Raw genomic sequence first — 16,098 nt, 5'->3', positions numbered from 1 at the left:
CTGCCATCTGCTTGGAAATCTGCTAACATCACTGCCCTGCATAAAAAGGTGCAAAAACAGATCCCTGTAACTACAGACCAATCAGCCTTCTCCCAATCATCAGCAAGGTTATGGAATCCATCATTGCTTCAGACATGAAATCCTTCCTCTTCTCCAATGGCTTGATTTCCAATCATCAATTTGGTTTCAGACCAGGTCACTCTACCCTGGATATGCTGCTACTGCTCTCCCATCAATGGATGGAGGTCCTCAATGCCAGACAGGAAATCCGAGCCGTATCCCTGGACATATCACGTGCTTTTGACACAGTCTGGCACCCTGCCCTACTCACCAAACTCTCTTCCCATGGTATTCAAGGCCATCTCCACTCATGGCTCGCAGACTTCCTCTCCTGTCGCAGTCAACGTGTGGCCCTAAATGGAGTTCTTTCATCCCCTCTTCCTGTGCAGGCTGGAGTTCCTCAAGGTAGCGTTCTGGGCCCTGTTCTTTTTCTGGTTTTCATCAATGATCTCTCGGACTCTCTGGAAAATCCTCTATTTCTCTTTGCCGATGACTCCACCCTCTGCCGTACCATCTGTCATCCCTCAGACCGGCAAGCAGCAGCTTCTTCGCTCACTGCAGATCTGGATAAAATCACAAACTGGTCCAACACGTGGAACATGTCTTTCAATCCACACAAATCTCACACTCTCACTATGTCTCTTCGAAAGGACCGTTTACAAAACCCACTCATCCACTTTCTCAACAATCCACTGGAAGAAGTCTTTTCTTTCAAGCTTCTGGGTCTCACTATCTGCCATGACCTTTCCTGGGAAAGTCACATTTCCAACCTTGCCTCAAAAGCCAGTCGCCGACTGGGAATCCTCCGTCGTGCAAAGTCCTTCCTCGGCCCTCTTGAGCTCCTGACTACTTACAAAGCTTTTGTCCGTAGCCTGATGGAGTACTGCTCTCCCCTCTGGGCTGGTGCTCCTGCCTCCCACCTTTCTCGACTTCACGCTGTCGAAACCAGGGCTTTTAAGATCATTGGCATCTCCCGCAATGAAGCTGAGTCTTTGGGCCTCTCACTCAATCACCGCAGGTTAGTCGGTGGTCTTTCTGTCTTCTACCGACTCCTCTCCAGCCTTGCCCCCCCTGCTCTCTCTGCGATTTGTCCCAACCACATTTCCCCAGGGCGCACAAGGTCCGCCAACAACCCACTTGTGGTAAAACTACCAAAATCACGAATCACTGCTCATCTTCACTCTTTCATTCCTCTTTTTTCCCGCCTTTGGAATAAACTTCCTCACTCTATTCTTTCCCATTCTTCCCTCCAGGCTTTCAAAACAGCTGTTCACCACCACCTCTTATCTTCCCCCATCCAAATCCTCGATCTTTTCTACCCCCGATAATCCACCCATGCCCACTTCCTTCAATTCTCCTGCTTTCCTTCCTGAAAGTCCCTGTAATGTCCATCTTCTCCTCGCCATGTTCCCCGTCCCATCCCCATCCCTCTCCCTTCCACAGTTCACCTGTGTCTGTTCCCCAATGTTTTGTCCCTTCCACTCCCGCCCCTCTTGTCTCATGCCTCCTTGCTGTGAGTTGTGTGTTAGCTCTCATACGAGCCTCGACCAAGGTATACAAAAAAAAAAAAAAAAAAAAAAAAAAAAAAAAAACTGTTTTCTAGTTATTATTGTTATTGTTATTCTACATGCAAAGTGATGTCATAAATTTCTAAGTTAATGAACAACATATTATAACCATTCCATTGTTTCAAAAATGATTTTGAAGCAGAGGGTAAAACTGTTCCCACAGAAAGACTAATCTCATTAAGCAAATGTTCCCAGATTTTGAGTATATGAGAATCAAAATTTAATCATCAACTCCACATGCAACAATCCTAAGATCGAGCATCAGATTCTTATGACACCATAAAAGATAAAAACAAAACACACACACATACAATTAAAACGCTGAACAAACTATTTAGACATGTTTCATTATTTCTGAATTAATAGCTTAATATCAAGATAATTGGAGCATTTTAGGCTTCAGGTGGTAGCATATTCACTCCAAGTAAGAGTCAGTGTTGTTGGGGTGAGAGGTTATGCCCACCCTTTGCAAAATACTCCGAGCCCATTTAGTTCAGCCACCAAATCGAGTTGGAAATGGTTCACAAGGCCAAAACACAATAAATGAAATATCTTGGTAGTTGTAAAGAAATTTACATTTTTCCAGCCATATACTCCAACATTCTCAGGCCAAACATCAACCTCATAGAGTTTTTATGTAAGTGGTGGGAACATAGCCTTCACCACCGACACGAGGCTGCACCCGCGTCCAACCATCGCCATGATCCTTCTCCACCACACGAAGCTTGTCCCCTTTATTCACGGACACGGTGTCTGTTCCCTGGGCTGCAAATGCGGTCACACACAAAGCACATTAGTCATGAATGCCAGCATAAGATATCATTTTTGTTTTAGTGAAACAAATTTCAAAAAAAAGATATGATCATAATATTTTTCAAACATCCTTGTCTGATAAAGAAAACAAAAAGTATCATTACGTCCACAAATGAAACTTCAGTAAATTTTCCAGCACTTTCTGTTGAGGCACCCATGTTTAACTGAAACTCATGTTATGTTTAATGTGTTTCCTCTGCTTGGAAGGCAGCCAACATCAATCACACCCATAAGGGTATGAAGATCAATGCACTCAACGTTCAATTATAAGCAAAGCAACGGAATTCATAAGCATTGCTGACAGTTTGTTTTTTGTTGTTGTCCTGGTTTTCAATTTTAACAACATGGAGCCTTAAATTTCTGAAACTCATCCGGTGCGTTCAACCCTGTCGAGGTCATCCACACACATGACTTGCCATCTTTCTCCTGAGATTAAAAAATGGCATATAGCTCTTGATCATGTAACAACATATTCAAAAGACTACAAAAAATGTAAATGTATACAAGGGGAAAACACGAGGAGAGAACATGTGACAGGTTGTGGGGTTCATAAAAGTTTATGATGGAACCAAGCTGAACACCAAGTATGATGGAACAAGGCCACAAGTCACCTGGTATTGCATCAACAATATTTATTTGAGAGGAAAGCCACCATGCCATGGAGCCGCTTGACACAGCAGACACTCACGGGCAAGAAACTTGCTGAATGATGGGCTCTGTAGCAAGCTCAGGCCATCACATCCCATCAATTATATTCTAAGGCTTCTCAAACTGCATGCGATGGTATAGTCACTCCTAATACTAGCGTGTCCCATGGGTTATCAATTATATAATTTGGGTTTTAAATACCATGATTGTTTACAGAAGCAGCATACTCACATGCAGTTACCTACCGCAGCCTTACTCAAAGCATGCCGAGGCACGACAATGTAATTATTTAAAGGCTGGCATGTTTGAAGGCAGAGTTTGGGTTCAATTCCATTCTCATGTCACATTAATATTTCTCCAAACGCCTTAAAAAATTTAGCATATTGTCGATAATTATACGTTGTGTAGAAACGTTTCCATCATACTGACAAGCACAGCAACTGCTTCCTTCACGGTTGACCTCTACGAGATTTCATCACATGTACCAACGAGAACAGCATTCAGTGGAGTGCATATTTCCGTTAAGCTGGGCAGTTTACATTTTGGATCCCACTGGTAGGCTGGATCTTAACCAAAATCTTATCGCTTTGTTCTGGTCACCTACCAAACTCATCCACCAAGTTTCGTTCGAATCCATCCACAACATTTTTTGAGATATTGTGCTGTATATCACTTTTGGCCGCATCTCTCAATGGTGAAGAATCACTTGAAACATTCTCGGATCCAGATCTTTTCCAAAATCGAATCAATTCTTCCTTGTCACAAACAACCTGTCAACCAAATTTTGTCCGAATCCATCCAAAACTTTTTTTGAGATGTAATGCTACACATCGTCTTTGGCCATATCTTTCAATTGTGAAGATTCACTTTAAAAATTCTCGTATCCGGATCCAAATCCAGATCTTTATCAAAATCAAATCAATTGGTCCATGTCACACACCCAGCCTGTCCATCGAGTTCCTTTTGAGATATCCTGCTCACATACAGACTGACAAACAAACAGACAGGGGTGAAAACATAATGTCCACTTTCAGTGGTGGAGGTAAATTAATACAGACCAAGCAAAAGGCACAATAAAAATGTGTATTCTTTGGTTAAAATGTTTGTTTAGAACGAGAATCAAAACCAAAAAGACAGGCAGGCAAACAAAGTTTCTTTCAATTGAATGGGAGATTATTAACTGGACAGATTTTGCATTTCACGAGTTAAGAAATTTCTGATTGATTAACTTACCCTTGAAGTCATAGAGGACATGACACCAGAGGATCTCATTACCATCATAATCATCATCAAAGTCATCAAATTCATCCACTGAAATATTGCGTTGCACGATGTGTGATGGTGCACTGCAAAATGAATGGACAAAGTCAGCCTGAAGGTCACAGGTCACAGGTTCCTTCCCACACAACTATCCTCCAACAGCAATTGTGCTGGAAAATGGCTTCTGCTTTGCAACTATGTTAATTACCCATGATATGTTTTAGCAAATTTATTACTTTCATGGAAATTCCCACAAAAGTTGTTTTAGAGTGATTCAATGCTGTCGATAATTTCTGCAGACACCGCATTGAAGGCCGAGCACAATGCCCAGCCATATAGTTGTGCCCGATAAATTATGGTGTGCACTTCGTCTAGTATAACAGGTCGATGCTGTATTTCGTGTCAATTCCAATCAAGACTGATCATGTGATCCATCCGATGAAAAAGTGCCGACCTGGGTTGGATGAGGTGGGAAGAGTGCAGTATGGACCCATCGCTGTGCCGATGCTGAATCTTGTTTTCAGCACTGGACATCCACACCTCAAGGAAAAGGAAAGCAAGTCAGTAAAATTGATGATGCAAAGCAATGTCAATGTGATGAAAAGTCAGTGGGTTAGAATTACATGAAAGAGTTACATCACCAACGTTAACCCACAAAACCTTCACTCTCGAATGAATTTTTTTCCTCCAAATATTATTGGTTCACGAGCACCGGCAGGAGTGACCACGATATTCGGAATGTCTGTTTGTCTGTCTGTTGGGTAATCGATCCAGTCGAAAAAAATATATATATTTTTTTATTTTTGAAATTTGTTCTACCCTTATTATCAGTTTTTCCGTCGATATTGTTACGAATTTGGAATTCAATTGCACACAACATACAGGTTCCCTTAGTCAGCTATGTCGATAAGTGCATGTTCCTGAGATAGCTCACCTTCCATTGTTTAAATGTTTTGAAATCGATGAGATGTGCTGCGGATCGATTTAATAGTTAGGGAGGGCACGTATGAAAATTTGAGGGCAAGGCCAAAATTTATCATGGACACCAACACAGGCGACGGGAATCATGGTTTTTCGAACCGATAGTTTTTTAAGTGTGAGGCGTTTTTGGAAAGCCCCGGGGTAGTTTCAGGTTAATGAATGTTAGGGTAGATAGGAGATGTACCCCTTCGCACCATCCATCCCTTCGCTCGTAGTAGGCTGCTGGACTCACCTTGGTAGATCGCTCAACTCTGAGGAGGCCATTCTGAGGCTTCATTGGGCCTCGAGACAGGACGCTAGTCTCTCCCTATTCCCCTCCAGAGAGGGAACGTAGGGGTTGGGAGTAGGCTAGGTGGACATGATAGGCGAGCCGGACAAAGACAATAAAGGGGGTGAGGGAGACAATTATAAAAGGGAAATAAAAATAAAGAGGGGCTAAATTTTGTTGTTTTTGTGGCAAATTAAGGGAGCGGGTATGGACAGAGACAGGCAAAGGCGATAGAGCGGGGGGAGACAGTAGGCTAGGTCTTAGCCCGCCTTCAAAGCGGCCGGCACCACCGCACTCCCTCCAGACCTGATGGAACCACATCAGAGGCCGGCCAGCTTCACCTGCCGTCCTGTTGTGCTGCAGCTGCCTGTTCTGCATGGGCTTACCTTGCCATACCTCGTTTGCCTGCCTCTGCCATGACCCCATGCCTGCTAGCCCTTGTTTGTGTTTGCCCCTGTGTCCATCCATCACCATGTGCGCCAGGAACATCCAGTTTTGCAAGGACTGCCTTGCAGGCAGCCCGTAAATCCATCATGTCCATTTGTTTTGCGACCATCTCCATCCATTCCCCTGCACCAAAGACTTTGCTCTGACCTTTGCCTTTCCCCTTTCACAGATCACAAGTCCTGGGCCATGGTTAGTGTAATGTAATCGATAAGTTAAGGTTGTAAATACGTGAAACCCCACCTGCATGTTTGTTTTAGCGCCGGCAATTTTAATTAAATTGTCCGAATGAGTCTGTGAGAGTTTGTTTAGTTAGTTATGCAGTGCATTAGGTTATTTATTTTAGGTTAAAACTTGTCATTGTCCGATTTTTCATTTTCATCCCAAGGTCAAGGTCACAAGGTCAAAAACTTAGAAAATCACGAATTTTGACATAAAAATCATACGACCACCCAAACTTTGAGAGCTGGGATGCCAATATTTTTATGCATAATCTTGAGGTCATTCCCCACCTAAAGTCTTGAAACCATTTTGCTCTATCTCGAACACCTTGCCCGTGGCGCCCCCTTCAAGTTTGTTTTTACGCTGATTTCATCAAAGTATGGATAATCCGAGGAGTGTGAAATGCCATATAGCCTATATGACGTTATAGTGTTACTGGAATGTTCCGGAGGAAGTTTTGCACCAAAGGTCAAAATCCTTGACCTTTGACCTTTAAAGGCCACAAAGGTCAAATTTTCAAAGTTGTGGGAATCGAACCGGGTTTTCGACCTTCTTCGACGAACTAACTCCAATAAGCTATAGCACATATCCTGTTTCCTTATTTTAATGTCCACAACATTGTTTTGTGACCTTTAAATGTTATGCAAAGGTGAAATTTTGAAAGTTGTTGAACGAAACCGGGTTTTCGACATTTTGCAACGAATAACCTGTCACTCGTACCATATCATGTTGATCATTTTTATAACTTGGTCAAAAATTATCACATTGTCTCATCCTTGACTTCTGAAACAATCTACATCATCAAATACCGCTCGTGAACCATCGTCGTCTTCAGACTTGTTTACATCTTTTTTTCATAAAATCCATATAAGTCTTCGAGGTCAGGTCAAGTGGTGGAGTATGTGCCAGAACAGCACGTCGCTGCGTCCACTTTCCGCTGGTACTCCAGGGGCCTCTGTCTGGCCATCCCTCAGGCAGATGCCTGGCCCATCCCCATCTCTTTGAGATGCTGATCAACCTGCTGCAACCACAAGGCACATGGTCAGCCAATTGGCCTCCTCCACTTACGAGGCTCCCTCGGTGAGAGAATCTGGTGAGCAGGATCAGCGTCAGGAAAACAAGGTACGTCTACATAGAACTGCAGCTGATGCTCGCAAACTTAGCAGGTAAGAAATATTATTTGAGTCTCTCTCAGCAACCGTGTTTGACACAAGGTCCATCCAGTGAGAGCCAAGGATTATGCGACGAGACCTGGTGCCAAAGGAATTAAGTCGCCATCTCAGATCCCTGGTTAGGGTCCAAGTCTCACATGTGTGATGGTTCAAGACTCGAAGCTCGAAGAGAAAGACCAAGAACAAGACTTGAAGCACCAAGGACCTGAAGACTTGGACTTTCATCCTACCGCACAGGTACTGGCAGCACCACACCCCATGATCCAGTGAATCCATAACTCCCCAGGCTCAACCCGGACATCTGTTGACCGATGGCTCACAGCCAGCAGAGACATGAATATCACTGTCAAGGGAAGTGAATCTCTCCGTGACTGCAACGTCCTCGTCACAAACAGGTACAGACAAGATAGCAGCATCCAAGATGTCATTAAAAGCCTGGACCTCAGTTTTGACCCAGGAAACCCACAATACCAGTGTCTCCGTCTCCTCATTCAGGACCTTGAGGGCCCCCAAAAGGATAGCTCGAGTCTCCGTAAAGATGACTGCATCATCTGCAAAATCAAGGTCAGAGATCTTGACATGCACAAACGATGCACCACAGCTTGATCTCTCCGACATCCTCCCCAGAATCCAGTCCATACAAGTGCTGAAAAGTGTGGGGGCCAGTACACACCCCTGATGAACTCCAGTAACAACTGGAAATAAGTCCGAGTAGTCCGGATGTCAAACACCATTTTTCAAGATGACCTTGCATTCGGGTCCGCACAATGTTTTTCTGCATTTTTGTGATCACCAGACCATCTGAATGAATATTCCGAATGATGCCACTCTGGCACCCTTGAGCATTTTTTGTAGAAACTCATGAATTTGCAAATTAGCGGTGGCCATTGTTGATATTACTATTTTTCTTAATATCTCCAAAAGTAAGCATCCAAATAGCCTGGTTGAGGTGCCTACACCCATGTTTTTAGGGTCACTGGTCATGATAAACCCACGTAAAATTTAATAACATTTAAATTTAGCTCATCAATATGCAAATTAGCAGTCGCTATTATCAAAATAACAATTTTTCTTTATATCTCCAGAAGTAAGCATCCAAACAGCCTGGTTGAGGTGTCCAAACCAATATTTTTAGGGTCACTGGTCATGACAAACACACTGACAATTTGATAACATTGAAATTTAGCTCATTAATATGCAAATTAGCATAACCTTACCCCCTGAATTTGTCCACGCCAATCGGCGTTTTTGCAGTACAGTAAAACAACAACAAAACTGTTTGAAAATAACTTGCACAGAGCTGTTTATGCTCAGTTCAGTTGTGAAGAAATGGCTGACCTCAGAAGATCAACAGCATGAACTGTTTCTGATCAAGTAAGTTGAGGCTTGTAATGTAATGAAAGAAACATGGAGAACTGAGTTTTAAGTAAGAGTAATGTCTTCTGATACAGTAGAATGATCGATATTATTTGCAAGCAAGTTTTTTTTGTTATTATGTAACATGATCTGTCTGAAAGCAACTGTGTGTTTTATTGATTTTTAAAAGTACACAGGGTGGAACCTGTTTCCTGAGAATTTTTTAAAATACCAACAAAGAAATTAAATGTTTACTGATGTTTATAATTACCTCTATTGTTACAGGTTGAGGCTCCATCACCATGGGAGACTGTTTCTTCAGGCCCTGAAATGCAACTAAAGCTGGAAAACCTCTGGGAACAGTTGGTCCAGACAGAGTGCGAAGTACCATCCGGTCAAGCAAAGAAAGACAAGATGGTATACATGAAGAGCTTGAACAAAGATTACAGGCAGACGAATCTATCGAGCTCAAATGCCATAGAGACTGTGTCAACGTACACATTACGCTCGCACATAGAAAGACACTTGAAACGAATCAGTAATTTCTCTTTGGAAGATGCTTCAACACGCAAAAGAAGCCGCGGTTCAAAGATGACAGTACTTGACTTTAAAAATCATTGCATTTTTTGCGGAGAAAAGTGCATCATGGACTTTGATAAGAAGAATCCTCATCGTTGGCGGCGAGTTCTCCTTTGTAGGACTGCAGATCGTGTTGATCGGACAACGTTAAAACAAACTATTCTAGATGTTATCGATTCCCGCCAGGATGAAGAAGGACGCCAGGTCAAGATACGATTAATGGGTGCAATCAGCGATCTTCATGCTGCTGATGCGAGATATCACGATGACTGCAGAAAGTCCTTCATGGCACCCCGTTCTGTTGCAGCAGCAGCGCACAGTGGCAGAGAAACTCAGAACATTGAGCCAGCTGTCAGTTCTACCATCCTATCGATGAAAAACGACATGTTGCGCATCTGGAATGCAGTAGAAGTCTACAACATGTACAAGGATCATGGAGGAAAGCTATACTGTCGACGAACCCTGTTATCCAAATTGTTGGACATACTTGGCTCTGAGCTTCTGGTTCTGTCTGGTGAAGGTGTCGCTAGTTTAATCTTGTTTCGCAGCAGAGCGTCAACTGTGATCAACTTAGTAGCATCAGATGAAGGTGACGCCATTGATGTTTCCATAGAACGAATTGCCCAGAAGGTTGCACAGCAATCTAAGCAGTTGTCGTCCGACCCCAGTTCCTATCAGACTAGAATTAATATAGATATTGCTAATGAAGCAGTGAGTTCAACCCTTCAATTGCTACTCTCCAAAATATCAGCTAAACTGGACTGCACACTTCCAGGAGCTCTGATAGGAAACATCATAACGAATATGATCACCAATCGGCCAACTACACTCCAAATAGCACTGGGAGTTCTAGTCAGTCGTAAAAGTCTCATCGAGCAGTTGTACAACTATCGTGTGACCTGTTCCTATGATGAGTTTCAGCATTTCAAGGGATCAGCAGCAAAGGCTGCAACTGTTCACTCCGGGATTAGGGGAACCGCCAACTCTGAATGTGGCCTCGTTCAGGTTGTTGCTGACAACTTCGACACAAATATCTCATCCCAGAATGGACTCGTTTCAACACATTCTCTTGCAGTACTACTTACCATAAAAGATCAGGAGATATCTTGCACATCTGAAGATGAAGCCATCATCAGACGATTGACCCGTGATGAAATGAAGACACCTGTGACAGAAGACATTTTGGTTCAAAGGTACAAGGGACCTGAGAAACCAGCAATACCAGTTGAAGAAGCCACACGTGTGGTGTTACCTCTCCGCTATTGGCTCATCAAGCTATACAACTTAGGAGAGTTCAAGATATGGATTTCTCTTTTCTGAAGCAAATCACTTCTGATCAGAACACACCAGAGTTTGGTGGCTTTAATACAAAGCTAATTTAATTTTGGTTTTGGTTTAATTTTGGTTTCAGACAAGGTCACTCTACCCTGGATATGCTGCTTCTGCTCTCCCATCAATGGATGGAGGTCCTCAATGCCAGACAGGAAATCTGAGCCGTATCCCTGGACATATCACATGCTTTTGACACAGTCTGGCACCCTGCCCTACTCACCAAACTCTCTTCCCATGGTATTCAAGGCCATCTCCACTCATGGCTCGCAGACTTCCTCTCCTGTCGCAGTCAACGTGTGGCCCTAAATGGAGTTCTGTCATCCCCTCTTCCTGTGCAGGCTGGAGTTCCTCAAGGTAGCGTTCTGGGCCCTGTTCTTTTTTCTGGTTTTCAATGATCTCTCAGACTCTCTGGAAAATCCTCTATTTCTCTTTGCCGACGACTCCACCCTCTGCCGTACCATCTGTCACCCCTCAGACCGGCAAGCAGCAGCTTCTTCGCTCACTGCAGATCTGGATAAAATTACAAACTGGTCCAACACGTGGAACATGTCTTTCAATCCGGACAAATCTCACACTCTCACTATGTCTCTTCGAAAGGACCGTTTACAAAACCCCCCCATCCACTTTCTCAACAATCCTCTGGAAGAAGTCTTTTCTTTCAAGCTTCTAGGTCTCACTATCTGCCATGACCTTTCCTGGGAAAGTCACATTTCCAACCTCCCCTCAAAAGCCAGTCGCCGACTGGGAATCCTCCGTCGTGCTAAGTCCTTCCTCAGCCCTCTTGAGCTCCTGACCACTTACAAAGCTTTTGTCCGTAGCCTGATGGAGTACTGCTCTCCCCTCTGGGCTGGTGCTCCTGCCTCCCACCTTTCTCGGCTTCACACTGTCGAAACCAGGGCATTTAAGATCATCGGCATCTCCCGCGATGAAGCTGAGTCTTTGGGCCTCTCACTCAATCACCGCAGGTTGGTCGGTGGTCTTTCTGTCTTCTACCGACTCCTCTCCAGCCTTGCCCCCCCCTGCTCTCTCTGCGATTTGTCCCCACCACATTTCCACAGGGCGCTCAAGGTCCGCCAACAACCCCCTTCTGGTAAAACTACCAAAATCTCGAATCACTGCTCATCTTCACTCTTTCATTCCTCTTTTTTCCCGCCTTTGGAATAAACTTCCTCACTCTATTCTTTCCCATTCTTCCCTCCAGGCTTTCAAAACAGCTGTTCACCACCACCTCTTATCTTCCCCCATCTAAATCCTCGATCTTTTCTACCCCCGATAATCCACCCAAGCCCACTTCCTTCATTTCTCCTGCTTTCCTTCCTGAAAGTCCCCGAAATGTCCATCTTCTCTTCGCCATGTTCCCCGTCCCATCCCCATCCCTCTCCCTTCCACAGTTCACCTAATGTGTCTGTTCCCCACTGTTTTGTCCCTTCCACTCCCGCCCCTCTTGTCTCATGCTTCCTTGCTGTGAGTTGTGTGTTAGCTCTCATACGAGCCTCGACCAAAGTATACAAAAAAAAATTAAAAAAAATAAAAAAAGCTCTGCAGAGAGCAAGGACGATCCATCCAACCTGCAACGAGAGCCATTTATACACCACTCATAGATAAGGATCCAGCTGATCTGGACACGACGGTTATAGCAATGGAGGGAAAACGCTTGACCGCAGAGTGTGGACAAACCGTAACCATCTTCACAAACGACCAACAGCTGTATCGAGTGGCTGTTAATGTTAAATGGGTTTATCCTGAGCGATTTACCCAGTTCATACCAAGGCTGGGTGGCATGCGCACCCTTTTGAGTTTCATCGGTTGTGTGGGGAACTTGATGGCTGAAAGTGGGCTGGAAGACATGATGAAATCTGCCTTTGGAGGTGTTGCTCATATGCTTGGTGGAAAAAATTTACCCCTAAACTTCAGGGCCCTGCAATTGGTGACTGAGGAGGTCCTTCGTTCCAACGTGGCTCAGGCAGAAAGTCATGAAGACTTAATGGACACTCTTGAAACCAAAGCAACAAAGATCATGACCACACAACTATGGGTACAGAACCTTGTGAAACCTGTATTCATCATGATGGCATTTTTCGTGCTGAGCATGAAGGAGACTGGCCATTGCATCTTTAGGCGATGAAGGAGATGCTCCCATACTTCTTCGCGGCTGGACATCACAACTATGCAATATGTGGGCTCTACTACCTTCGATCGATGGAAAGGCTTCATGGAGACATTCTGGAAATGTTCTTAAAAGGAGATCACGTGATGCGGCACAAGAAGGGCCTATGGAACGGCATATGGTCGGATATGTACATCGAGTCCACGTTCATGCGCTACGGTCATGGCATACATGGAATCGTTGGCATTACACTGAAGACTTCTACACTGAAGAAGTGGGCCTATAGTATTCACACGTTTAGTTAGATAGTCCACCATCTCACAGAGGTGACCATTCACAAGGAAGAGAAGCCATCATGCATACGATCTGATGCAGAGAACCGAGATAAGATAAGGAGAAAACTCCAGTCCTGTATCGACCCACTTGACCTAAACGAACATGCAGACAGAGTTGTCAACATTGTAACTGGCAGAATTGGACCGGAGAAGGTGAACGCGCCAAGGGCAGTTGACATTGGCCAAGCACAGATGCATTCTATGAAGAAAGCTGGCCAGCAGGATTAAACGCTCCCTTATCTAAACGAGTCATAACTATGGCGGTGACAAGGAAAGTCATGCGTGTGGGATCTACTGAGGTTTGTGATCTAAATCTCATCTACTCCAGGGTCATGGGACTCCAACAAAGTCGAAACATCAAACTATGTGACGTCTTAGAGTACGAGCTTGTACCTGTGTAAACATCAATGTTCGATGAAAAGGGAGAGATGAGAATAGCAAAGACCAAGTCGACATTGAAGAAGAATCTCCAAGTGGAAATCTCAACAAGACTGGGTCCACAACCTGAAGTCACCATCTCAGATGGTTGTGCAATCCTCTGGGTTATTCATTGGCCTAACAGGGGAATTGTGCAAAACTTTGTTGACAACTTCATGAGCTACATCATAGCAAATGTGGACAAATCAGATGTATATCTGGCATTTGACAGATATCATGATTTCAGCATCAAGAGTGGAACAAGATTAGCAAGAGCTGGTCAGCAAGCTTGCAGGCACCACAGGTTGAACCGCCAGACTGCACTGCCTCCACAGCTGGTGGTTCTGTCAATAACTGAGAACAAAGTTCAGCTGATAGAACTGATTTGCCAGAATTTGATTGACGTTAGTCAACAGAGAAAGCAGAACCAACACAGGCTCGTCATTACGGGACAGGAGTCTACCCCAGTGGAAATACACCACGAAGCCCAAAGGTGTCGCACTGATTTGAAGACGGCCCATGAGGAGGCAGATGTCATCATGATTCAGCAAGTTGCTAAAGTAGCCGAAGATGGTGCAAAATGCATCACAGTCATCTGTGATGATACCGATGTGTTCATCTTGCTTGTGTACCGCATCACAGAACTTCATCTGCAATGCTGCGTAACAATGGAAGAAACATGTCCTGGCCAATCGTTGATCGACATTGGCGCCACTGCCAGAAAGCATGCCGGGATGGTGCAAGACCTACTAGCTTTACACGCACTGACAGGTCGCGACACCGTTGCCCAGATGTATGGTAGAGGTAAACTGACTCGCAAGAAGACACTCGCAGCAGGCCATGCACTTCAAAAACTTGGGAATGTGGATGCATCTATTGATGATGTCATCGCTGAAGCCACTGTGTTCATGGCTGTTTGCTATGGTAGCAAGGAGAGAAACAACATGTCTGATGTTCGCAAAGAGGTGTGGTCTATGAGGATGGTGAAACCAAATGCCATCAAAGCACCAGACCTAAAGGCTCTGCCACCAACTACAGAGTCATTTGAACAAAACATGTGACACGCTCATATCCAGACAGCAATATGGAAGTCAGCTGCTGAGCTGCAGCCACCACCTCTGGATCCCACTCAGTACGGATGGAAACGTGATGAGGCATCAAGATCATTACTTCCAATTATGCTGGCGCCCAACGTCGCTCTTGCACCACCAGAGATCTTGAAGCTATTACGATGTGGACGTTCCTCTGACAAGCAATGCTACACAGCTCAATGCCACTGCACAGCAGCCAAGTTACCATGCACAATTTCCTGTACCTGCCATGGAGATACTGGCTGTAGGAATGAGCGCACCAAGACAGCTGCTGCATTTGCCCTTGATGATGACTCTGACCCTGAATGAGACACCAAGCACTGAAGTAGCCTTCATAAGGTTTACAAACCTGTTATATATATGAACATTTGGTTTACACAGGAATGTCTTCTTTTGTTCATGTTGTTAGCTGCTTTCATTGCATACTGTCGAATTGTTGAATCTGTATGAATAATAAAGTGATCTATATACACAAAGACTGAAGTGTTTTTTTTTTCTATCTATATGTCTATTTATCGACATTTTCAATAATGGTGACTGCTAATTTGCATATTAATGAGCTAAATTTAAATGTTATTGGATTGTAAGTAGGTTTATCATGATTAGTGACCCTAAAATCATGGGTTTGGACACCTCAACCAGGCTGTTTGGATGCTTACTTCTGGAGATATAAAGAAAAGTAGTAATTTGCACAATGGCCACCGCTAATTTGCATATTAAGGGGTTTCTACAAAAATGCTCAAGGGTGCCAGAGTGGCATCAATCGGAATATTCATTCAGATGGTCTGATGATCACAAAAATGCAGAAAAACATTGTGCGGACCCTAATGCACGCTTTTCTGGCCAACACTCAGATGAGAGATGGTACCACTACATCTCACAGCACTCTCAGTACCAGAGTAGAGTTCAGACATCAGATTGATCAGTTTTGGTGGCACCCCATAAAGACCAATAATCCTCCAGAGGGCATCCTGATTCACTGAATCAAACGCTTTACAGAGATCAACATAGGCTGCAAGCAGCCCCTGCCGAAACTCCCATCTGCATTCGGTGAGGACCAGATGAGCAAGGATACGGTCAATTGTTGATCTCTTTGGTGTAAAGCCTGACTGCTCTAGATGCTGGTGCTCAAGCAGATGTTGGCGAACTGTCTCAAGAATTATCTGAGTAAAGATCTTGCCCGGCAAAAAGAACAGCGTCACCCCTCGGTAGAAGTTGCAGTCTTGGCGATCACCCTTCCCTTTCTAGAAAGACTCAACAAGACCCCTCTTCCACTCAGTTGGGATAATACCTGTGTTCCAGGGAGAGCACAGAACTGCATACAACAACACGAGTAGCAGCAATTCCACCAGCCTTGAGAAGTTCAGCATGGAAGCCACAGATCTCAGGAGTTTTACCCCATTTCAAACAGTTCAGCAGTGTCTGTGTTTCCACAAACGAAGGTG

At 44.3% G+C, this 16,098-nt stretch overlaps 1 protein-coding gene across 2 annotated transcripts in view; it reads right to left on the bottom strand.

Annotated features, from left to right (window-relative positions):
- Positions 1 to 1,824: 1,824 nt before the first annotated feature.
- Positions 1,825 to 16,098, bottom strand: part of LOC147025289 (formin-binding protein 1-like) — a 99,946-nt gene continuing 85,672 nt past the window's right edge. For both annotated transcript variants that reach the window (XM_085886153.1, XM_085886152.1), the window contains 3 exons: positions 4,804 to 4,889; positions 4,323 to 4,435; positions 1,825 to 2,393 (listed from right to left, as the gene is read on the bottom strand). In XM_085886153.1, the coding sequence (XP_085742279.1) occupies positions 2,251 to 2,393; positions 4,323 to 4,435; positions 4,804 to 4,889 (342 nt within the window). In that variant the 3' untranslated portion in view covers positions 1,825 to 2,250. The remainder of the gene's footprint in view (positions 2,394 to 4,322; positions 4,436 to 4,803; positions 4,890 to 16,098) is intronic.

The sequence above is a fragment of the Eptatretus burgeri genome, chromosome 6 (genome assembly GCF_056783735.1).
Source record: "Eptatretus burgeri isolate ZD-2024b chromosome 6, Ebu_testis_v1, whole genome shotgun sequence".
NCBI lineage: Eukaryota > Metazoa > Chordata > Myxini > Myxiniformes > Myxinidae > Eptatretus > Eptatretus burgeri.
The sequence above is the reverse complement of the archived record's forward strand: the minus strand, read 5'-3'. Positions and strand labels throughout refer to the sequence as shown.